Genomic DNA, 21,202 nt, shown 5'->3' on the forward strand with positions numbered 1-21,202 from the left:
TTCACAAACACAGGAAATAAACATGGGCTTTAGAGTAGAACTTTATTAAGGAGTTCAAGGAGACAGGTGAGATGGAGGAACTAGGAGCATGAAGGAGGTTGGGGTGCCCACTCTTACTCCTCAGCAGACACTAAGCCACTGGGAACAAGGTAACTACACCTTGATCCTTAACGCACACAGCCAGGCATCAATCCAGGTGCATGTCATCAACTACCACCAACAGGCCAGTGTTACACACAGGTGCACCTGCAAGACACAATGAGTATTAAATCACCCTGATACTAACATGGAAACCGACACACAAACCAATACAGCACCTAACACTTCAATAGCACTCAGCGTGTTACATCGTAGCCAACGGCTTCTACTGATGTAGGGTGAATGACCAGAAGGATGTAGACCCTAGTACTAACGGTGCTATTAACGGTTCCACACCCAGAATGTGCTTTCATTGGGCAGACTTTCCCCTAAACACCTTTCCCAGTCCTTACTCTCTCACCCCAGTGAGTAAGGAAAAGTTCTCCCTCTTACACAGTAACGTTTCACACACAATGCTGGAGCTCGGATAAGGCTTCACGACTCTTACCAGCTTCCCAAAGCTCTTTACAACCAACTGCCTCCAACACAAGACGCTCCTCGTTAAACACGCGACGCGCACAAAAGCAAGTTCCGACTGAGCTGCGTACGATATTAATAGCCGTATCAGCCAATGAGCGCCCCCCACCTGCCCAGGACACGCCCTGCCAGGCGCACCTGGGCTCAGCCCCCAATTAAAGGGTGGAGCAGGCGGTGAATGCATAAAGACAGCTACTCGGACGCCGTGCGGAGGACTGATCCGGCTCTCCGATCTGCACGGCTGTACAATGCACATGGGGGGTGGAAAACGCTCGTCCCCCACCGCCTTTTTCTGCCTGGTTCTCTGCTTATTGCAGGTGGGTGCAGGGCTTTTTATCTAAAGTTATTCTTTCATCTACACGGTTACTAAGAGGCGTCTGTACGATCCGGGGTATGTGTAACATTAACCGGGTTGGGCATATGTCTGTCCTCGTGGAGGTTTCGGGAGCATAGGGAAATTACCTAGCGTGCGGTGCTGCTCATTTGTATAGGTCGGGGCTAACTTTTCACTGGTGCTTTTGCAGTCTATGCTTCAGGTAATTGCCCTGGGGTTGTTTAAATCTGCCTTCTTTGTAATGTTCAGAGCTTTCTGGGCATCCGCGTGTATTTTTGTGTTTCATATGTATAGCTGGTAACGTCACATTTGCCCTTGCAGGCCGTACCCGCCCTAGGCACAGATGCCCCTGGATGCCGCGCTGGTTTTACCTCCAGCGAATACACGTTTTCCGTGAACCGCAGGGAGCTGGAGAGAGGCAGGAGACTGGGCAAAGGTAACCTATCCACCGGCTATGTACCCTGGAGGGCAAGAATCATAAGGATACTTGTGGAGGGTGTAGGACCCAGTGCGGCGGGGGCATGTAACGCTCCCTGTCCGTGGCCACAAACAGTGGTCTCCTAACTACAGGCAACTGGCCCATAATCTTCGTTACCGAGCTAATACCTAAGCCTAGTTTTGGGGTGTACTTGTAGCCATTAGTAAAGCATGTGGCAGCACAGGGGTTTAAGCCTGTTATCTGTGCACCAGCCCACTCAATGCGAGTCTCATGATTTAAGATCCTAATGGCTTGTGTTAAAGTGACACAACACTGTTTTTGTGCTCTTTAACTTTGGGTATGGGACTGCTACTTTAGCATTTGTGACCAACTAATTACTAGATCATGTTAATTTTTGTTACATCAATGGTTTGTTGGGGAAGGTGATGCCTAAAAACCTTTTTCTGCACCGAAATGTGAGATTACCTATACAGTTTTATATCCTCCTTGGTGTAATGTGTACTCGGGGTGAGTTAATAGCTGGTGTTAGTTAAGAACAGGGAATAGTTATATTCAGTATGTCTGTATTGGTACTATGGTACCTCTTACCACTTCTTCCACACTTCACTATAGCCCAATGCAATGTCATAACCTGTACACAAAATCCATTTCTCCATTTCCTTTGACTTAAATCTTACACTTTAATATTTTTGGTGAGTGAATATTACCCATTATGACCCCATAAGGATTGAGATCTGGTTTAATTTGTCCATTTTAATACTAGAGCTTCTGTGGAAAGGTAAAATAGGTTATTTACAAAACTCTCCCCCCTCCCTTGCCTTGTTAAAATGTGAGGGTCATGTTACCGGTTATTGAGGGATCCTGTTCTACCAACAGATGCTTTCGCACCTAGTTTGTCCGGTTTTGAGTTCCTAGTCTGATACTATACTCATTTTTAGGATACAAGGTGCTATGTTTGGCTGAGTATTGTTGCCTGTTTGAATTGTGCAGGCTGTATATATTGTGACCTTGGGTTCTAGAATCAGAAGGGTTTGCTCTTGAGTATAGATGCTGGTGCAGATTTATTCTTTTACATGCAGAGCAGTAAGTTCCAACTCATCTTGAAGTCTGTTTTGTCTTGGCTTAGCATGGACTTCTCGCTGGCCAAGACATTTTGACTAAAAGTAGCCTAGTAGTTTTCAAGGTTTCTGCCACGTGGAATCCAGTGTGGAATGAACAGCATTTTAAATGTTGTAACCCTTTTGGGGCCTGAATGTTGTAGTCTAGTGTTCTCAAATTCTTGTGGAGCTTGCCTTTGAAGTGTTAATGATGGCCATTGTGTGCAGTCATTCAATTAGAAATTGTTGAGCCTCCTACCCCTCCTTTCCTGTGTAGGAGACACCTCCCAGAGTGAAGCCCCTATGGTGCTTGATAACCCTGTTAGGAGTGCGGCCCTATTGTCTGTTTGCGCAGGGCTCTTGTTCTGTTAATGCGTTATAGGCTGTAACTGAAACTCTTTGGTGAAACTCCTCCAAACTTTTTGCCCTTTGTTCAACGGAAACTGGAGGACTCAAGTTCCAACACAAAGGAGGAATTGTCAGTTTGCTCCAGGTGCAGACGGTGTAATGCACCGGACCTCTTCCTTCACCTTTATGCACTCTTCCTTATTATGAAGGACTTACTATGCGTATTCCGAACGCTGCCATCCAAAGGTTAACGTTGCTAAATTAGGCTCTGTGTACAATAAACCTTAAACTGCAGTAAGGATAGCATTGGATTTATACGTTTGCATTTGGCGTCTAAATGCTCTGAGCAAGCATTGAGTTGGCTTAACAAGAGAAAAGGTACACACTTCTAATCTAAGACAAACGGTTTAGAAATCTTTATCAGAAGAAATAATTGGGATTATCTGGCGATATGGCTGATCAGTGGAGATCATTTGCTAGGATCCCAGGGTTTTTAATTGGTATTTGTTACTCAGTGTACCTTAACACAGTAGATTGAACAAAGTCCCAAAGAATCCAGATCCCGCCTGTTCAGACAGTTTGTACTGAAGCATTCTCTGCTGACGTAACAATGAATGCTGTATCTTTGAAGGCAACCAGTCTATTGGCTAAATGTCAGGCGGGTTTCAGTTTGAAAATATACATTGCAGTTCAGCCAGAAAGGTATATATTACCCTGAGCTTACAGGGGGATTTTATAGGCTGCGTAGAGTGGTAGTGGACGTCTTAGATCCCATAAGGAACCATGCTTGATGTTCCTTAAAACCTCACCCTGTGGTGGATGGGGGTTTGCCATGCCTGATGTCGACCCTGTCTCCTGTACTTTAGGGGAGCAGGGCAAACTTAGGGTGTTGTACTTGCGTAGTTCACAGGGAATATAAAGGTTGAAGCTAAGAGCTGAAATCGAGGCTCCTATATTTGATTTACAGCCAGCAAGTTTTCCGACCCATGTGTAACAAATCTGTTTTACTGACAACCCCACTTAAGACAGCATATTAAATTACTTTAATATGCATGCTTTGAAAATGCATAAGTACTTTTATGGAGAAGCTGCAGCTCCCACTCTCCTTGGTCTGACTGTTCTTGACACTGGCTTTCAGCCAATTGGTAGCAGGGAAGCGCTTCAATTGAAATTTGTGGGAAGTGCTTCATGGGTAAAAGCATGGGGTTTTAAATTGAAAGGCGATACCAGGGTAGTTTAAAGGGACATCTCACTATCTTTGCATTAAAGCACTTATAGATAGTGGACCTTTAATTGGCCTCCTTGGCAGAGGTGATTTATGTAAACTTAATGCTCTGGACTATCATGTGGAGGGACCCCCATTATAAGGTTTGTTAGTCTTTGGTATGTTTAGTTCACCTAGGTAGTAATCTTTAGAGTAACAGAAAAAAATTAAGTGTTGACGATTTAATACTTCCTGCAGATATATGAAATGTATAAAAATATGTATTGAGACAAAGTATGTAGTACATCCCATAATAAAAAATGTTAACATGGCTAGAGGGACTGTTCCTCCTAAATTGTGACATTGGTGTGTGCGTGCGTGTGTACCAGCTTACCCTCTGCTTGGCAATGTTACACATGGTGAGTTTTATATGTTGCAATATTTAGCAGTTATTGTGTTTCTATTTTAATTGTTCCACATAAAGGCTTTTTAGAAGCTGGAAAACAGCCTGTATGTTAATTAGTTGTGCTCCCCACCCCCGCTTGTATCTCACCTGTGCAAATACTTCCTATGCGTCCTGATGGTCCTCTTCTAAATGTGATACTAAACATGACCGCCTGCATCTCTAAAAGGTTGGTGGATGCATTATAGTGTGGCTCACTGCCTCACCAGGTTATTCCCATTCTCTCCCTATCCTATGTAAATAGTAACTGGCCATGCATGAATGGGGTTTTACATCCCCTTCCGCCTCCTTCCTGCGTTCTGTACCAATTTAAATACTGTAGTAAATATTCAACTTCGAGTTGATTATTTACCAACGGGAGCAGAGCGTGTTAGGAGTATATGCTGGTCTATGGGTAATGGTAGATCTTTACTTGTTTTTTTTTTTAAAGGCAATGGCAGAATTGGACTAGCTGTTTCATAAAAAGGCCATATACTGACTTTAGTTGATACCACCAGGTCAGAAGGTGTCAGCCATCTCCTGATGGGTTCCAGGGTACAGATACCAGAAAAGACTATGGGGGTGGGGGCATAAATAGCAAATCTTTTGCAGCATGCTAAGGGGAGCAGTTGCCAGAAAGGCCTGTTTTTGTGAAAGCTGCAATGTTTACTTGGAGGATTCTCACGGAATCTGGGAATGGGCAGATGGCTGCCATCAATGCCGTCGGTACAAACTTATCTGTCTTGTTTGATACTGCTTTTGACCTCCGTGCTTGACATTTACACCCCATGAAAGCTAGAAATGTAAGTCATGGAATGATTATATTGCAAGGCTGCGAAAGTCCAGTCTGGAGGCAAGGAACATGTAATGCAAATCATCCTATCCTGCTATACAATGTGTTCATGGAAACAACTAAGTGTCCCAGGCTTGCTACGTAAGATGATTTAATTGGTGATTAATGACTTGTCTGCACACAGCATATCCTAATGATGAGTTGATGAGCCTTTACTGCACGGCACACTACAGGCGTTCTGGATTGAGCTAGCGGGAATAAAATGCTATTCCAGGAATCTGCAGCTTGGTCTCTAACATACACCCTTTGTGAATAGACCATGAACAAGCTATGGTTAACTGCATGTGATTGGAAGGGTTTTTGTGCATTAGAAGTTATTTTCTGTGAGTGGCACCTTCACAAATTCATGGAAGTCGTGTGTATGCAGTGTTTCCCAGTTCGTAGAGTACCATGACTTGCTGGAGGTTGAATGAGGTATTAAACTGCCCATTTAATGGGAAATCTCCTTGGAAACCTACTGGGTACTAAACTTTGGTTACCAGTTTTGTCTCCTGTTTGCATCTTGTGACATGCATGCTACACTGACTGTTTAAAGACTCATTGAGCATCAACATGTAACATGTAAGAATGTGGCATGTCATAATAGCCATGTTAACTAATTTCTGGAGAGGGAAAGCAGATCATGTATGCAGTTACTGTAAGCTATTACATTAAAAAGTAGCAACCAAGTAACTTCAGTGTCATGGAATGAAAATGTACTCCATAATTTTATTGACTTCATGTTTCGGCTTGTCCCTGTTTCTGTAAAAAATTTTGAACTCTTCGCTAAAGAGACTTTAAAATACACCAGTGCAGGTGAGGTAGATGTGCACAATTTGTGTTCTGCTTTCCTTTATCAGTAGCTATCATTTTGCGTTCACAAATATTGCATCACAAACCTAACTTTTAATCTGTCTGCTTCTAAAACTTACCATGTTAACAAACAATTGCCCCGTTCTGAGGATTCACCAAGCTTGGTTTGTTTTAGGCAATCTGTCAGCCCGGGTCTTGTGTAAAGAATGTTTTCACTTCAGTGTCAATTCACAGAAGTTATTTGGACCTAGAGCCTCAGATCTGCAAAGTCTGCATCTGCTTGGGCATTGCGCTGAAAGGAGATGTGAAGATTGTTTTACGGCCGGCTGGGAATTAGCTTGCATTCTGCACATAACCGGTTCTATAAAAGGCTTTCATAACTGACTTGCCTGGTTACGCAGAGATAATCTCTTGTGTATTTGACTATATGAGGAGCTTGAATTTGTTAGTAACCCAGACAGGTTTACCCATCAAATCATGTGTACTGCCAGGTGGTCAATTTGCAGGTTCCATGCATCAAATAGTAATTGGAGGAATAGCAACACACTAATGAACCTCTCTGGATACTTAACCCATTACAGGTGATACATAAGGAGTGTTCTGCCATAAAGACCTGTTCTGATAATTTGTTAAAACCTAGTTCAACACAGCTGATAAAATGTCAGAAGGGGAACTGTTGTCTCCTGGCAGTTTGCACTATATATGTATGTATACATACATACATGTGTATGTATGGTCAGTTTGTCTGTATGTATGGTATGTATGTATGGTCTGTATGTATATGTATGTATGTTAAGGATTCCATGTGATGGTCCAAGCAGACAATGCTTTGCAGTTCATAGGGTTGAGCAGTGGGTCTTGAGACTTGTGGATTTTTAAGTCACAGCCTTCTGGCCCAATTATGGGAAAGTAATTTTTACCCTAAGTAATTCTTTCTGGAACTTGCATCTCCTTATCTGTTTCTGTTGGTACATATTTGTTGCATGTGTTTACTTTTTATACAGCACTGTATAAAAAGTAAACACTTTATAAATAAACATCTGAGTATCAAACCGATACATAACTATTTGATACTTAGAATTTCCCTTTATCTACCCCTTCTCTTCCCCACCTGAACAGACCAACAAAAATCAGTAACTTAATAGAATGTGAGGATTAACCGTGCACACCAGACAACATAACTTATAAACAAAATGGGCTTCTAATACATGTGTATTGGTTATTTTAATCTTTGGAGAGCTATAAAAGGTTTTAGGGAAGCTGAATACTTCGCCATTGTCGGACTGGTAGCTTCCGTTTTCTCTTATGGATTTTGTATGTGCTTTTAGCTCGAGTGAAGTTCTTCCAGTAAGTATTGCTTATTACTGCTATGTTGAGTTTGCGTTTTCCGACCACTAGTCATTCATTGTGCTGATCTGCTGTTTTAGCAGCTTGAATACACAAAGCCAGTGTTGGGATGTGTAATTGTCAAGTGAAGTGTAATGTGAATATGGGGGGAGGGTAATGGGTATCTGACATTGTGGAAATGAACTCTGGGTTATAAGAGTTGCTCATGGAGAGTCCTAATGGTAGATTGGATGGTGTATAGACATAAAGGGGAGCTTTGTATGCAGACTTGGATTACTTCATAAAAAATGCCTGTCGCCAATCCAGTTTGCACACATCAAATTAATCAGCGCACAGCTTTCTAATTTATTTCTTTTATTGCAAGAAAGTGGTCCACAGGCTGCCACTTATTCCAAAGTTTATAATTTGCAAACTAGTTTGTTCTTTGGCAGCAAAGTTTGTTTCTCTAGCACTTTGGTAGTGAAGAGAGCTTCACTAACACTTGATGGGATTGCTCTTATTGCTAATGTGGGTGCTCTGATTTTCTTTCATTCTCCTACTTCTAAGGCTGCTTTGATACACAAAATAGTTCTTTGTCTCCTCTTAGCAGTAAACATCTCTTCAGTCACATGTCAGCCCACAGGACAGCAGTCAGCAGATCTCTAGAAATTTGGATATGGTTCAAATGTTCTCTTTTAAAGCTTCAATGCTCCCAGGCAATTGACTCGTATGGCAGCAAAGGGTTAATGAGCATGTATGCGTGCTGTAACAGAATAATGCTTATTTTGGTTTGTAACAATCTGTTTTGGCTCTGTGTAGCTCATTCATGTGAATTGTGTGCAGGCCTGCTCGATACTCAGACATGACTGTAGTAAATTTACATGGGATAAGTTAGGTGTTACATTCATTTTGGAATTCAATTTGTAATTACACAGGATCTGTATTGAAGCAGATGATGCCTTTTATACTGTATGGTGTAATATCTCTGTATCCACCTTGTACAGAAGCCATCCAATTGTAGTGTGTATGGCTTGATTTCTGGTCCTTGGCTTTGCAAGCTCCCAATTCTGCTTTGGGGGTAAAAGGCATTGCAGTTGGGTTAAGTACTGTGAGTGAGCATTGTCGTTGTGGTGTACTGCACTGGTTATTTGAATATTCTTTTTTGAAGATTTGTTGGTTAGGTTCATGTTCAAGCTTGTTGTTATGCAAGTAGTCAATGTTTTGTCATGTCCTCACCCACCTTCTGGCCTTCTTCATGGACCCCTGTATACTTGGCACAAATATATACATCTTATGCATGTTTTTGAAGCCATTAAGTGTACCCTTTGGAATGATCTACCCCAAGTTAAATAGAATAAAACAGATATTTTGTCTGGCTGTGCTGTAAGATGCATACTGCACATGGGTAATTTCAGGAACCTTGGTGGCTTTTAGTCCTGTGCTATTCATATCCAGCAGATAAAGCAGTAACTGGCATAAACATGTTCTCCTAGGAGAACTAATCTGACGCATTGCTTGGAATCTCAAGGCCCAGTAAGGCTTAATGCATCACATCACTGCCTGCTGGACCTTGAGAGTCCATCTTTATTTTGCTCTTTAGCAGGGTAAAGTATGTGCAAGGTCATTTAAATGACACTTATCATTACTGTTTACAGAAACATGTTTGCCAGATAATGTCAGTCTCCTCATTAACACAGCACAGAATCTTTACTGCTTATGCTTTGTAGGTGGTTTATTCTCCAAAACAAATCAAATAGAAAAGCTAAAACTACACCATATTAACTGGGGTTTCCTGCACCTTTGGTCCCAATCCCTTCCAGCTTGACTGTCCTATCAAAAGGCTTAAAGCTTTTTGTTTGGAAAAAACTTGTTAAAGGGCTATTAGGATCTGCTGAACCTTTTGACTTCAATGTCCTAGGATACTCTGTATGTATACTGTGCAGTTTGGTTACAGCTGTGGTATAATATATTAAATCACTAAGCAGGTATTGGGGATGATGGCCAGTTTGTGTGGACAGTCCACTCACTATTTGTGTTTCTGTAGTCAGCTTTGTAGACTGTGCACCGCGGAAGCATCAGCTCTATGATGTAGGAGACTCTCGGTTTCGTGTGCTGATGGATGGCACAGTCCTGGTAAAGCGCCATGTAAATCTCCACGGGAAGGACACAAAATTTACAATCAGTACCTGGGATGCTCTTGGAAAGAAATATACGGCCACAATCACAGTACTCAACAAACGCCACAGACATGCCAAGGTACTTGCTGTTTTTGGGAGTCAGCTTCTGGGTATAGCTGCAGCATTGTGTTCAGAAATAATTCTACATGGTGCTGAGCTCTTGTGTCTTATTTGCAGGATGCTTCCAGCTCGTCTCACAAGCTCCCAGTGCTAACATTCGCTGAGAAACAGACTGGGCTAAAGAGGAGGAAGAGGGACTGGGTTATCCCTCCCATAAGTGTATCAGAAAATGAAAGGGGTTCGTTCCCTAAACGCTTGGTGCAGGTATGTGAACAGGTCTTGTGTGAACCATTGACAATTTAACTTGTGCACGATCATTTGGGTTATAAACTGTAGAGCAAGCCTACACCACGCCCGCAGCACCCCTTCTGAAATCATCATTTATGTTGCTGTAGCTGCAAGCTGAACAACCAAAGGGCAGCTTCTCCACTCATGCTTTAGCTTATAGTTTTGTTCTCTTTAACAGATTAAATCCAACAAGGACAAAGGAACAAAGGTTTTCTACAGTATCACAGGTCAGGGTGCAGACACCCCTCCTGAAGGAGTATTCCGGATAGAGAAGGAGACTGGCTGGATGAGTGTAACGCAGCCTCTGGATCGTGAAACGAACAATAAATATAGGGTGAGTGGGTAACTTCCACTTAGCAGGCTTCGTCATATATCTGAAACTGGGGTGTGGACTGATAGCGGGTGATTTTTTTGAGTCAAGCAGCTGGATGACCTGGACATAATCCTGATTTGGCTGCTCGCTTAGTCCTTGCCTTGATTGAAGTATTGTGCACTCATGATCTTTTCCTCTTCAGCTCCTGTCTCACGCGGTGTCGGAAAATGGCCAGCCAGTGGAGGAGCCAATGGAGATCATAATCAAAGTAATTGATCAAAATGATAACCGGCCCGAATTTGTAGAGAAAGTGTTCAAAGGATCTGTAAGGGAAGGATCTCAGCCAGGTAAGAAGGCTACAAATAACTACTGTTCACTCTTCTGCAACTGGTAGAAGTGTTGAGTAGCTGTTTTTTGTTTCTTAGGATATCTATAACTGGCACCATTTTTCTAATATGTTCATCTTTCACAGGCACAGCGTTTATGTCGGTGTCTGCTACAGACGATGACGATGAAGAAACAGATAATGCCCTCATTGGTTATTCTATCCGGAAGCAAGACCCTGAGGACCCCTCAGCTGGGCTCTTTACAATAAACAGGGCCACTGGTGTGATCAGTGTAATTGGGACAGGATTGGACAGGGAGGTATGGACTGATACAATTATATGCAATCTATGAAAAGCATAACTTGTATTTGTACAATAGAAATCAGCAGCGGTAGAGGTCGTGTTGTGGGGGATACAGATCACTAAGGAATTTTTTTTTTTTTTTATTTTTTTTTCCCCCCCCCCAGAGGATACGGGAGTACACGCTGACTGTGCAGGCTGCAGACATGAATGGAACTGGATTAACAGCCACTGGAAAAGCTGTAATAGAGATTACGGATGCCAACGACAATGCCCCCATCTTCAACCCCACAACGGTGTGTAATTCTGTAAACTAACTGTACTTAATCTTGATGGATGGGAGGAATCGGACACAGTATAAGGACTCGTCTGACAAATAACTTGTTCCTTACAGTATACTACATTGGTGCCAGAGAATGAAGTTGGATTTGAAGTTCAGAGGCTTTCTGTAACTGACCTTGACCAGACTGGTACAGCTGCATGGCAGGCGGTGTACAAGATTAAAGGGAATGAGGCAGGTTTCTTCGCCATTACCACAGACCCGGAAACTAACGATGGCATCCTGACAACTGCAAAGGTAAGGCTTATTACCATTCTACAAAATAGCTAGGCTTTTTTTCTCTGTTCAGACTGTGCTGCGCAAAGCCTTAAGTACTTGTAATAGTACAGCGCTTCACTCCCAAGGCTTCTGATTTCTGCATGACCTTGAGGTGAATATAGGTGGTTTTCCCCAAAAAAATGTGAAGTGCAACAACTATCCCATAGGGCAGGAGAACATTATTCAGATAATGTCCCTTGTGGGTTACAGAGTTAGTAGTTTAACTTTTTTGTAGCTTGTTTCTTTTAAGAACTTGCTGTTGGTAATGTGACTAGTAGATCAGATTTTGAGCTAGTGCTTTCCTTTGCTCTGCAGGGTTTGGATTTCGAGTTGAGGAGGCAGTATGTGCTGCAAATCACTGTAGAAAATGTGGATCCCTTTGCTGTTCCGCTGCCAACTTCCACTGCTACGGTGACGGTGAATGTGGAGGATGTGAACGAGGCCCCCTACTTTGTACCAACCATTAGCAGGGTGGATATTCTGGAGGATCTTCCTCTAGGTCAGAAGGTTGTGTCCCTTGTTGCACAGGATCCCGACAAGCAGCAAGTCCAAAAGCTAAGGTAAACGACGCCTATCCAACAAATCTTCCATTTAGCTGCCATATTTTAAAGTAAATCCTCATTTGAAACAACCAATGACTGTAAATAGGCTTGTGCATTTGTATAAATTATCAACCAATGAAGAGCAGCTGTCCTACAGACCTTTAAAATCCTTGCACCAAAGCTGCTGCGTACAGTTACCACATTAACTCTGTAACTCTTAATAGAAAACCAGCTGAAAATTTAAATCTAACCCTAACATGCACTAACATTTGCCAGAAAACAAACAGGCCAATATTTGGAACACAAGGTTTTTTAATGAAGGCAGTGCCAAAGTCTTATTGCAAATGCTGCAAACTTTCCGAGCCCTTCCTAGATGGAAGGTTCCTACTTGCGAAAGTTTGGCTGGCAGACTCTGTTAAAATAACATTGCAGAGCAAGAATCCTTGTCATACATCTATGCACTTGGTACTTGCATTAATGCTATCTTATAGTAAGCAAGACAAAGTAGCCTGGCTTTTGATGTATGGACTTTACCACCTAATGCTTTTATTTTACCATCAGTTACATCATTGGCAATGACCCAGCCCGGTGGCTCTCTATTAACAAGGACACTGGCATTATCACAGGAAATGGAAACCTGGATAGAGAGTCGGAATATGTGAAGAACAACACTTACACGGTCATTGTGTTGGTATCTGATGACGGTAAGTCTATTGAACTCTTCCTGTACAGACTATCCAAGGGATCTGTACATGTCTTTCAGACAGGTGCCGTCCAGTATTAAATGTTAGAATGTTTGTCTGACGGTGCTTCTCGTCCCTCTACAGGAGTTCCTGCTGGCACTGGAACCGGAACACTAGTTATCAATCTCCTGGATGTCAATGATAATGGTCCTGTGCCCAGCCCGCGGACTTTCAAGATGTGTAGCAGGAATCCCGAGCCCCAGCTTCTTACCATCACAGATGCTGACCTACCTCCCAACACATACCCCTTTACTGTGGAACTGGCACATGGTTCTGAGATGCTTTGGGTGGCTGATCCCAAAGATGAACAAGGTAATTGTTGATTTGCTGTAACCACTAACTTTGTAGGCACAATGAGCAGCAACCGTCTAGTTCTCCCATCAGTATGTTTTATATTGGCCTGGTAAAACCAACCTGTTCTAACTTTCACCATTACTGTCATTCTAACAGGAACAACAGTGCTGCTTAAACCCGCAGGGGAGCTGAAGAAAGGAGAATACAGTATATATCTCAGACTAACTGACGCTCCAGGCTGGCAGCAGGTCACGGTCGTGAATGCATCTGTTTGCGACTGTGAGGGTAATACGGTTACCTGCTCAGACACGCGTGTGGCTGGCATTGATCTTCCAATTATCTTGGTGATCCTGGGCTCCATCTTGGCTCTGCTCAGTAAGTATTGTAAGGTGCAGAACTGCAGCTGTATGTATATAGTTCTAGTATGTTTTGAACTGCTCTTGGGCTGCAGATTTGTGCACTGGCTGATACCCTTGCATTTAGTTATGGATTTTATATAGCTTTTCTCCCAGTGGGACATCGCAGGGTTAAAACATACACTAACTTAATGTAGCTACATAATTGGACATTAATGTAGAACAATAAGTGAATTCGCTGAATGCTTGGGAGAAAAGCTTTTGAAGTCTCGAAAGATGGGGCTTCCCTGACAGAATGTGCCCAAGTTCCAGAGTGTAGGAGCAGAATGCTTTGGAGACGGATTTTGTGTGCACTCTGGGCACTGAAATGTGTAGAAGGAAGGGGGCAAGTTGGGATGTAGGGTGATAACTTTCAGGTAACAGGGGCCCTGTTTTTTAGAGCTTTAAAAGTCAAGCCCTCTTTAAAATAGATTCTCCATTTAATAGGAAGCCAATACAGAGAGTTGAGAATAGGTGTGATACGGCATTTAATGGCCTGGCTGCTGCGTTTTGGACAGTCTAAATGCAATGCTAACAAGTGCACAAATCTGCAGTTCAGTTTTGGCAGTTAATCAGATTTCCTTTCTTTCTTCTAGTCCTCATTTTGCTGTTGCTACTGTTTTTGAAGAAGCGAAAGGTGGTTAAGGAACCTTTACTGCTGCCAGAAGATGATACACGGGACAACATCTTCTATTATGGCGAGGAAGGTGGTGGAGAGGAGGACCAGGTGAGGAATATCTAGATAGAATGTAGCGGTAATTCCCATGCGAGTGTGAAGCAAGCTTCCAGACCTTTCTGTAGTAGCTGGCTAGATCTGTTTGTGTATTATGTTTTCCCAGGACTATGATTTGAGTCAATTACACCGCGGCCTAGATGCTCGTCCGGACATCATGAGGAATGATGTGGTCCCGACACTGATCCCTGCACCTCAGTACAGACCAAGGCCATCCAATCCTGAAGAAATTGGGAACTTCATTGATGAGGTGTGTGCTAAATCTTACCTGCCTGAAAATTATTTTTTTTTTCTCCATGGCACCTGAAATTTCAGTAATGTGGCTTAAATGCCCGACTAGTACCACCACTAGTCACAAAGCATTTCCTGCATGCTGTGTTTATCCATGGTTGGGGCATCAAGCCTCTCAACCCTATTGATTTGCATTTAAATCTCATTGCACAGACCAGTTAACTTCCAATCAGCATTTCCTAAGTGGACATTAGTTGTCCAGGGCTGCCTTTGACGGGAATTTGCTTAATGGAGTCCCTGCTACATTAAAAGCAGAAATTACTTCCAAGAGCTTGACAGCACCTCCCCAGTCTAATGCTCTCCAGCAACAATTTCTGTGTTGGTTATATTTACCCTTTGATAACCATTATTTATTGTGGGAATGGAACTGGGATCAGCTGGTCAAACTAGGGTTCAATGTCTAATGGTGCACTTGTATACAGTGTTTTCCTTCTCATAGAAAAATATCTGAACCATGTTCACTCTAATCTAATTCTTTCCCTTTCCTTTAATCCAGAACCTCCACGCAGCAGATAATGACCCCACTGCCCCGCCATATGACTCCTTGCTTGTGTTTGACTATGAAGGCAGCGGCTCTGAGGCTGGGTCCCTCAGCTCTCTGAATTCTTCAAACTCTGATGAAGATCAGGACTATGACTGTATAAATGACTGGGGACCCCGTTTCAAGAAGCTAGCCGACATGTACGGTGGCGAAGATGAGTAGATTATCGATGCTGTCATTGGTCTGTGTGGATAAAGCCACTAAATGATTTGGTTTGGACAATGTCTCCATCATTTGGACTCCTATTGAACAAGAGTTTTAACACTTTCTGTATAGTGAATTTGAAGAACCAAACTACATTCAATCATTCCCTGGTCCTAAAATGCCTTCAAGAAAGACAATCCTCGGTGCCTTCATATTTCAGTCTTTGCAATATCCTTAGTGGCCTTGTTGAGTTTAGAAATGGCTCTGAATGCCACATCCTGAAACTCCTAGTTCCAGTTGGATAAGCTGTCATACTAAGGAGTTATAGGGTTACATGTTTCTCAACTATTGATTTCTCTTAATGTCTACCTTAGTATAACTTTTACAACTTGAGTACTAAGTCCAGTCATCACGCATTGAAAAAGTTCAGATGCAGGAGGACCAGATGATGCTGCTGTTACGTAGATTCAGACACTGGAAGAAAAACTACTGAAATTATAAAGAAAATTATAACACGCGTTAAATACCTTGGTGTGCCTCTGGATATGTCACCTGCACAGGACATGCATGCAACATTTCTGAATGTGAGGAACGTTACTGTAATTTAGTGTGCTGGCTATTGAAATACCTTGTTTTTAATCTACTTTAAATTTGTCTCAAATTTGACTTTTTATAGTTCCATTTTTCGTTAATACGTATTTATAGAAATTGTGTTGTATGTTAAAATTTCAACCAAAAAAATCATGTAAAATACACATTTTATTAAAGGTTCCTTTGCTTTTGTTTACAGAACAGCTGTTTTTTTTGTAAACTTGAAAGCTTCGCCTGCTGGAGGCAATGTTAACTATAGCCACATATATTTTTATATTAAATGTTTGGTTTTTTCTTAAGTGGCTGTAATGTTTTGCTGAACAATTAAAATGTACACTTTTTAAATAGTGGCATTTGTTTCCCTAACATCCCACCATATTGGGTTTTCACTGGTGTATACAAGAGGCTGCTAACTTTAGCCATGCGGAAACTGGCTTTTTGATGTCAAGAAGCGCTCTGCTAACCCTTCACTTAAATGGATTGTAGGGGGTACTGATTTTTATGTGAAGTCTGCAGGAAGTATAGTTTATTTGGGTTTCTAATGAGGTGTGAACAGGATGTTTGTGATAGATGGTTGGGAGCTAGTGTTGTGTAAACGGGAGCTGCTGAGGTTAAATATCAAAGGGTTAGGACTGACCTCTGTAGACAGCCAGTACTCCCAATATACCTGTAACTGCTGTATTTATATTAAGCATATGCACCATTATAGCCACATTTATACAGTTGATCCTTTTGGTTGTAATTTACATGTTAGTGTTGAATTGACTAACCCTAATTCTAACTTCTGTATTAATTCTTATGTACGATAGGGGGCGCTCGTGTATTCCGTTCCGTGTAAATGAAATGAAAAAATACAAAATAAAAATAAAAAAGTGCAGGTGTACAAAAATATGATGTGCCCTGCGTATTGCAGATTTTACACTCAGTGTTTATGTTGATCAATGCGTCAAACAGGTGTACTCTCGGGGTCCACGTGTGGGGTATGTCACCGAGAGACAAAAGTGACATACCCCACACGTGGACCCCGAGAGTACACCTGTTTGACGCACTGATCAACAAACACTGAGTGTAAAATCTGCAATACGCAGGGCACATCATATTTTTGTACACCTGCACTATTTTTATTTTGTATTTTTCATTTCATTTACACGGAACGAATACACGAGCGCCCCCTATTGTACCTTTTGCTGAAATTCTTCAACACCCGGAGAGTGTTGTATAAGGGCTGCAGCTGTGATTCCACACCAAACAGGAAAGTGATTATAGCTTACCACTTTTTCTGTTCACTGTTCCACTCCTCCTACTGGTCTTCTCACTTTTTACACATATTAATTCTTATGTACGCTGGCTTTAATGCACTGAAGCGATACTTTGCTGCTACTTCTGTGCCAATGCACGAAAGACACATGAACAAACTAAAAAGGATGAAATACAATCGCCTCTCTGAAAATGTGCTCCAACGTATACTACACCCCCTCCCCAATCCTTTGTATTCACTGGAGGGCAGATTAGCGGATGAAGAAAAGACAATGGTCACAAGATACCATTTTACAAGCAACTGCTTTGACATGGCTAATACTGTAATGATCTTTATAAAGATCTTTATAAAACTGCAACCCCAACATCTGTCCTGGAGTTGCTTCAATGGGAGAGATTTGGAAAATCTTAGAGGAAAACCCCTGCTTTTTGATTGACTGGTTCCTTCATCCCACAAAGGTGTACTCTAGGCAATTGCATCTATACCCTCTAGTGCTGTTGTATTTGTTGTCCAGGTAAATGTAGTACATTGAAATGGTAGTGTCTCCACTGCTTAGTCTTACAAAGACTTAATGATGCAGCACCATGTAATAACAGCAGGTTTTATATATCGTATATTACTGCAGCAGATTTTGTTGACTTCCCTATCAATAATTGTTCTGCAATATTGTCACATGTCTGACATTCCCTATTAGATTCTGAAGTCTTGTTCTTGCCGGTTGCATGTGGTTGGCAAGCTTGAGACTTTTCAGTGTGCCAGTCATTCCAAATGTCAACGCTTAGATAAACTTATTATATACTAATATACTACTCATCCATGTACCAATTGTACACACATTTACAAAATGTCCTGGCTTAGATTGAATCATTTACATCCAAGGAAAGATTAAAAGATGAAATATATAGTAAAGAAAACCAGAATACTTATCTGGTTCTGATGGAACTAAGCAGTAAAGAATAAGAATGTAAATCATATTGTTAATCTGTGAAGAGCACCTATGTTTATCCTAAATGGGATGTAAGACATTGTTTTTTGGGGGTTTCTAAAACCATGATGTAGAAAATGTGAATGGAGAATGGGTTCCAGTATTCAGGCAGTTAGACACTTGGCAGATCTGTATTTTGTCTGCACTTTAGGCTCAATCATATAAAACACAATCCTTTTTGAAGCCTTTTCTCTTTGTATAGGAACTATACATCAGTGCCAGTTTTTGTGTCACGTTACAATTAAGCATTTAGTAATACAAATATTTTAACTTTCTCATCAGTGGGGAAAGCAGGAGGTTTATTTCCTAAATTACTCACCCCTTCATTGGATAAACTATGCTAATTTAGGGTTAGTCTATTACATTTTCCTGTCCCTCCCATAGAAATGTTTAATTAGTCATTGCAGTTATACTGTCTGCCTGGTGAGTTTTTGTAAAGAGCATTCTAATTACCACAAATTGTCCAAGAGGTAGGAGGTCATAGCTCCTTAAGGTGAGGATTAGATTCCAATTTATTCATTGCAAGGGGGGGGGGGGGTTGTACAGCACAGGGAGTGACTGGAATCCAAGACAGCTATACAGCCTTAGTTTTAGTTTATTACAGCACTGGAAAGATCATTAATATTATACTGATATTCATTGGTTGCTTTTTGTTCTGAGTGTTCCTCTAAAAGCTGTCCCACTCCAGCAAACCATAAGCTGAGTGCTCTAGAAGCAGAGTGACTGTTACTGTTCTTTTAACCAAACAGGAAGTTTACTGTGTAGAAGAATTTTCTTCTGCTATGGCAACAAATAATTTAAACATATCAGAGACCTTTTCTTGTGGCTACATGGTAAAACAAATCAGGTCCGACAATAAATATGAAAAAGGAAGATCTGACAATCGGTACGTATGAGAGAGATGCCTTTGAGGCTGGTTTCGTGCTATTTTTTCTCTTTTGGGATACTGCTCTTATCTCATGTTTCATATCACATCTCTTCCTGATCCCCGGGTTGTTTCGTCTCTTGTGAAATCAGCTGGTGACTGCAGTATGATTCACGTCTATTTCCTGTTTTTAAACTACAGGTATAGAAACTGCTAGTTCTTCTGTCTATGTTTACAAGTAAATAAAAAACAGAACAAAAAGCTCTTCAACTCAACTCCAGGGAACTTTGGGTTACTTTTACACTAAGGGTTTGCTGGAGGTTAAGTGGCAGGGGTTTGGGGGGGGGGGTTGCAGAGCTCAAAAAGATTTATGGGGTTCTTAGTAAAGGATGACCAATATACCATAACACAATATATTTTAATATACTGTAGAGGTATAATAAACCTATGTACAGAGATCTCCCACTCATCCTCTAACAGGAGAACCCAACAAGTTTCAAAGAGACACAACCTAAGGATAGTATTAAAACACATATCACAAGCATGGTATTCATGGTGAGCTAAAGGGGGGGTTACCATCCCTGTACTATAACATGGGAATAAAGTAAACATTGAAATATGGATCTTGGCACCCTTATCTCTATCACAGTCTCTTTTTTGATCTCACATAGTGAGGTTTATCACACTGGATAAACAGGTTTTTCTTAACTGAGAAGCGCCTTAATGCAACATTTATTATATTAACAATTAGAATTGCCCCAGGGATCCGATGCATCATAATAACTTTGTTATAACAGTGTTCTCTTTAGTGGCCAGTTGGGGGCGTAAGAGCTCACACCCTTGTGAATCTGTCATTGTGTATTATAGGTGTGAAAAATTAGAGATCCGTCTCCAACACCTTAAATTACACGTGTGCAAAAACAAGGATCAAAATCTACCACAAAAACATCAACATAATTATTTATTAATAAATACAATTAACAATACGTTTTTATTAATGTTAAATCCGCGGTAACTTGCCATCTCAGTGTGGCACAATTAGCATGTTCAGTAGCAATACCAGCGTGTAGCGGGAGCAAAGTCAACAAAAGAGCAAATATATACATAATGGTCAGACAAGCAGCCAGCCTTTCAGAATGCTATATATCCCTGGGCTGAAGGCCAGCGCCAGAACTTCATGAATCCCATTCATTTTTAACAAAATGTAAGCAATATATTAGCAAAAATAAAAAATAAAGCTTCCTTTAGGAGGTCTATATTCTCTCTAGAAAGCCCATACAGTTTTAGTGACTGTAGGTGCAGGATTATAATGAGAGATAACTGCCACCCGGATCCTGTTTTCTAACACTTTACAAATTGGCTATTCATTGTGACGTTGGGTTAGTCCTGGAAGTTATTAGGCTGGCCACTGGGCTGTTCATCCCACGAGGTTCACAGAATCAATATGTGTGGTGTGGTCTCCATTAAAAATTACAAGCCCAACAGTAGAAAAAAAAAGCTGAAATATGAAGCCAAAACCAGGGGCAAGTCGGTCACAATTAGAGGAGACACAACCCACACAATCACTGTTCTCCATGATACACAAAGACCTCGTTCTAACTCCCCTAAATCACTGTCACTTTTAACAGAACCCTGCAGTTTTCAATGGAATCTGAACTGACGTGGTCAAGATCTCCAAGTAGTATTGTCACAATATAACTGCTGTCGTCTCTAATATCCTGCCCATTTGTAGGTGTCAATTGTCACTTCAGTAACAATGGTAGCAATGCCATCTAAACATCTGTGCTAATACACAATAATAACACCTGCATAATAAAACGTGAAGAAAGTATACCGTATTATTATTATTATTATTATTATTATTATTATCTTTTATATAGCACCTCCTTCTAACTCTGGTGGACAGAGCCCTGCTCGCAAGCTTACAAATATATTTACTTTCGAATTTTTTTCCAATGATGCTATGATTTTTGTAAGCGTCACGCTTACATTACTAGCTGGGATACCAAGTTCCCTTCCAGTGAGTGGCAGGACCGCCATTGAATAAGAAAGTGCCAGCTTTTCCCTGTTCCCTAGCTAATGTTTCATAAATGCCAGGGATATGACCATGCCAGTGCCCATCAATGAATCATATAGCCATGCAATGTGTTATGTGGAAATCCAGTAACATCATAATAAGGTGTCCCGTTTTAAAGTCATACCCAACATTTATGCTTTTTGTACTCATTTTCATAGCTCTTTAAATATAGTGCCATACAAAAAGCATGTGAGATACTCACCAAGAACAGATGAGAGTATCAGCCAAGCT

General features: G+C 41.3%; 1 protein-coding gene across 1 annotated transcript; it reads left to right on the plus strand.

Annotated features, from left to right (window-relative positions):
- The first annotated feature begins 869 nt into the window (after positions 1-869).
- LOC149299178 (blastomere cadherin-like) lies at positions 870-15,213 on the plus strand. The gene is made up of 16 exons (XM_089486283.1): positions 870-932; positions 1,271-1,385; positions 9,495-9,706; positions 9,805-9,951; positions 10,154-10,309; positions 10,491-10,635; positions 10,761-10,933; positions 11,082-11,210; positions 11,309-11,491; positions 11,828-12,072; positions 12,616-12,758; positions 12,882-13,109; positions 13,248-13,466; positions 14,083-14,213; positions 14,326-14,469; positions 15,007-15,213. The coding sequence occupies exons 1-16, from the start codon at positions 870-872 to the stop codon at positions 15,211-15,213; spliced, it is 2,640 nt and encodes an 879-aa protein (XP_089342409.1).
- Positions 15,214-21,202: the final 5,989 nt, after the last annotated feature.

Source organism: Sceloporus occidentalis, unplaced genomic scaffold (assembly GCF_023333645.1).
Source record: "Sceloporus occidentalis isolate IW3139 unplaced genomic scaffold, rSceOcc1.0.p SCAF_29, whole genome shotgun sequence".
NCBI classification, from domain to species: domain Eukaryota; kingdom Metazoa; phylum Chordata; class Lepidosauria; order Squamata; family Phrynosomatidae; genus Sceloporus; species Sceloporus occidentalis.

Bases quoted from the DNA above. Each gene is read 5' to 3' on its own strand.
- LOC149299178 (XM_089486283.1), top strand. From the start codon at position 870: ATGGGGGGTGGAAAACGCTCGTCCCCCACCGCCTTTTTCTGCCTGGTT. The intron at 1,386-9,494 runs GTAACCTATCCA...GTGTTTCTGTAG, and splicing joins AGGCAGGAGACTGGGCAAAG to TCAGCTTTGTAGACTGTGCA. The intron at 13,467-14,082 runs GTAAGTATTGTA...TCTTTCTTCTAG, and splicing joins CTCCATCTTGGCTCTGCTCA to TCCTCATTTTGCTGTTGCTA.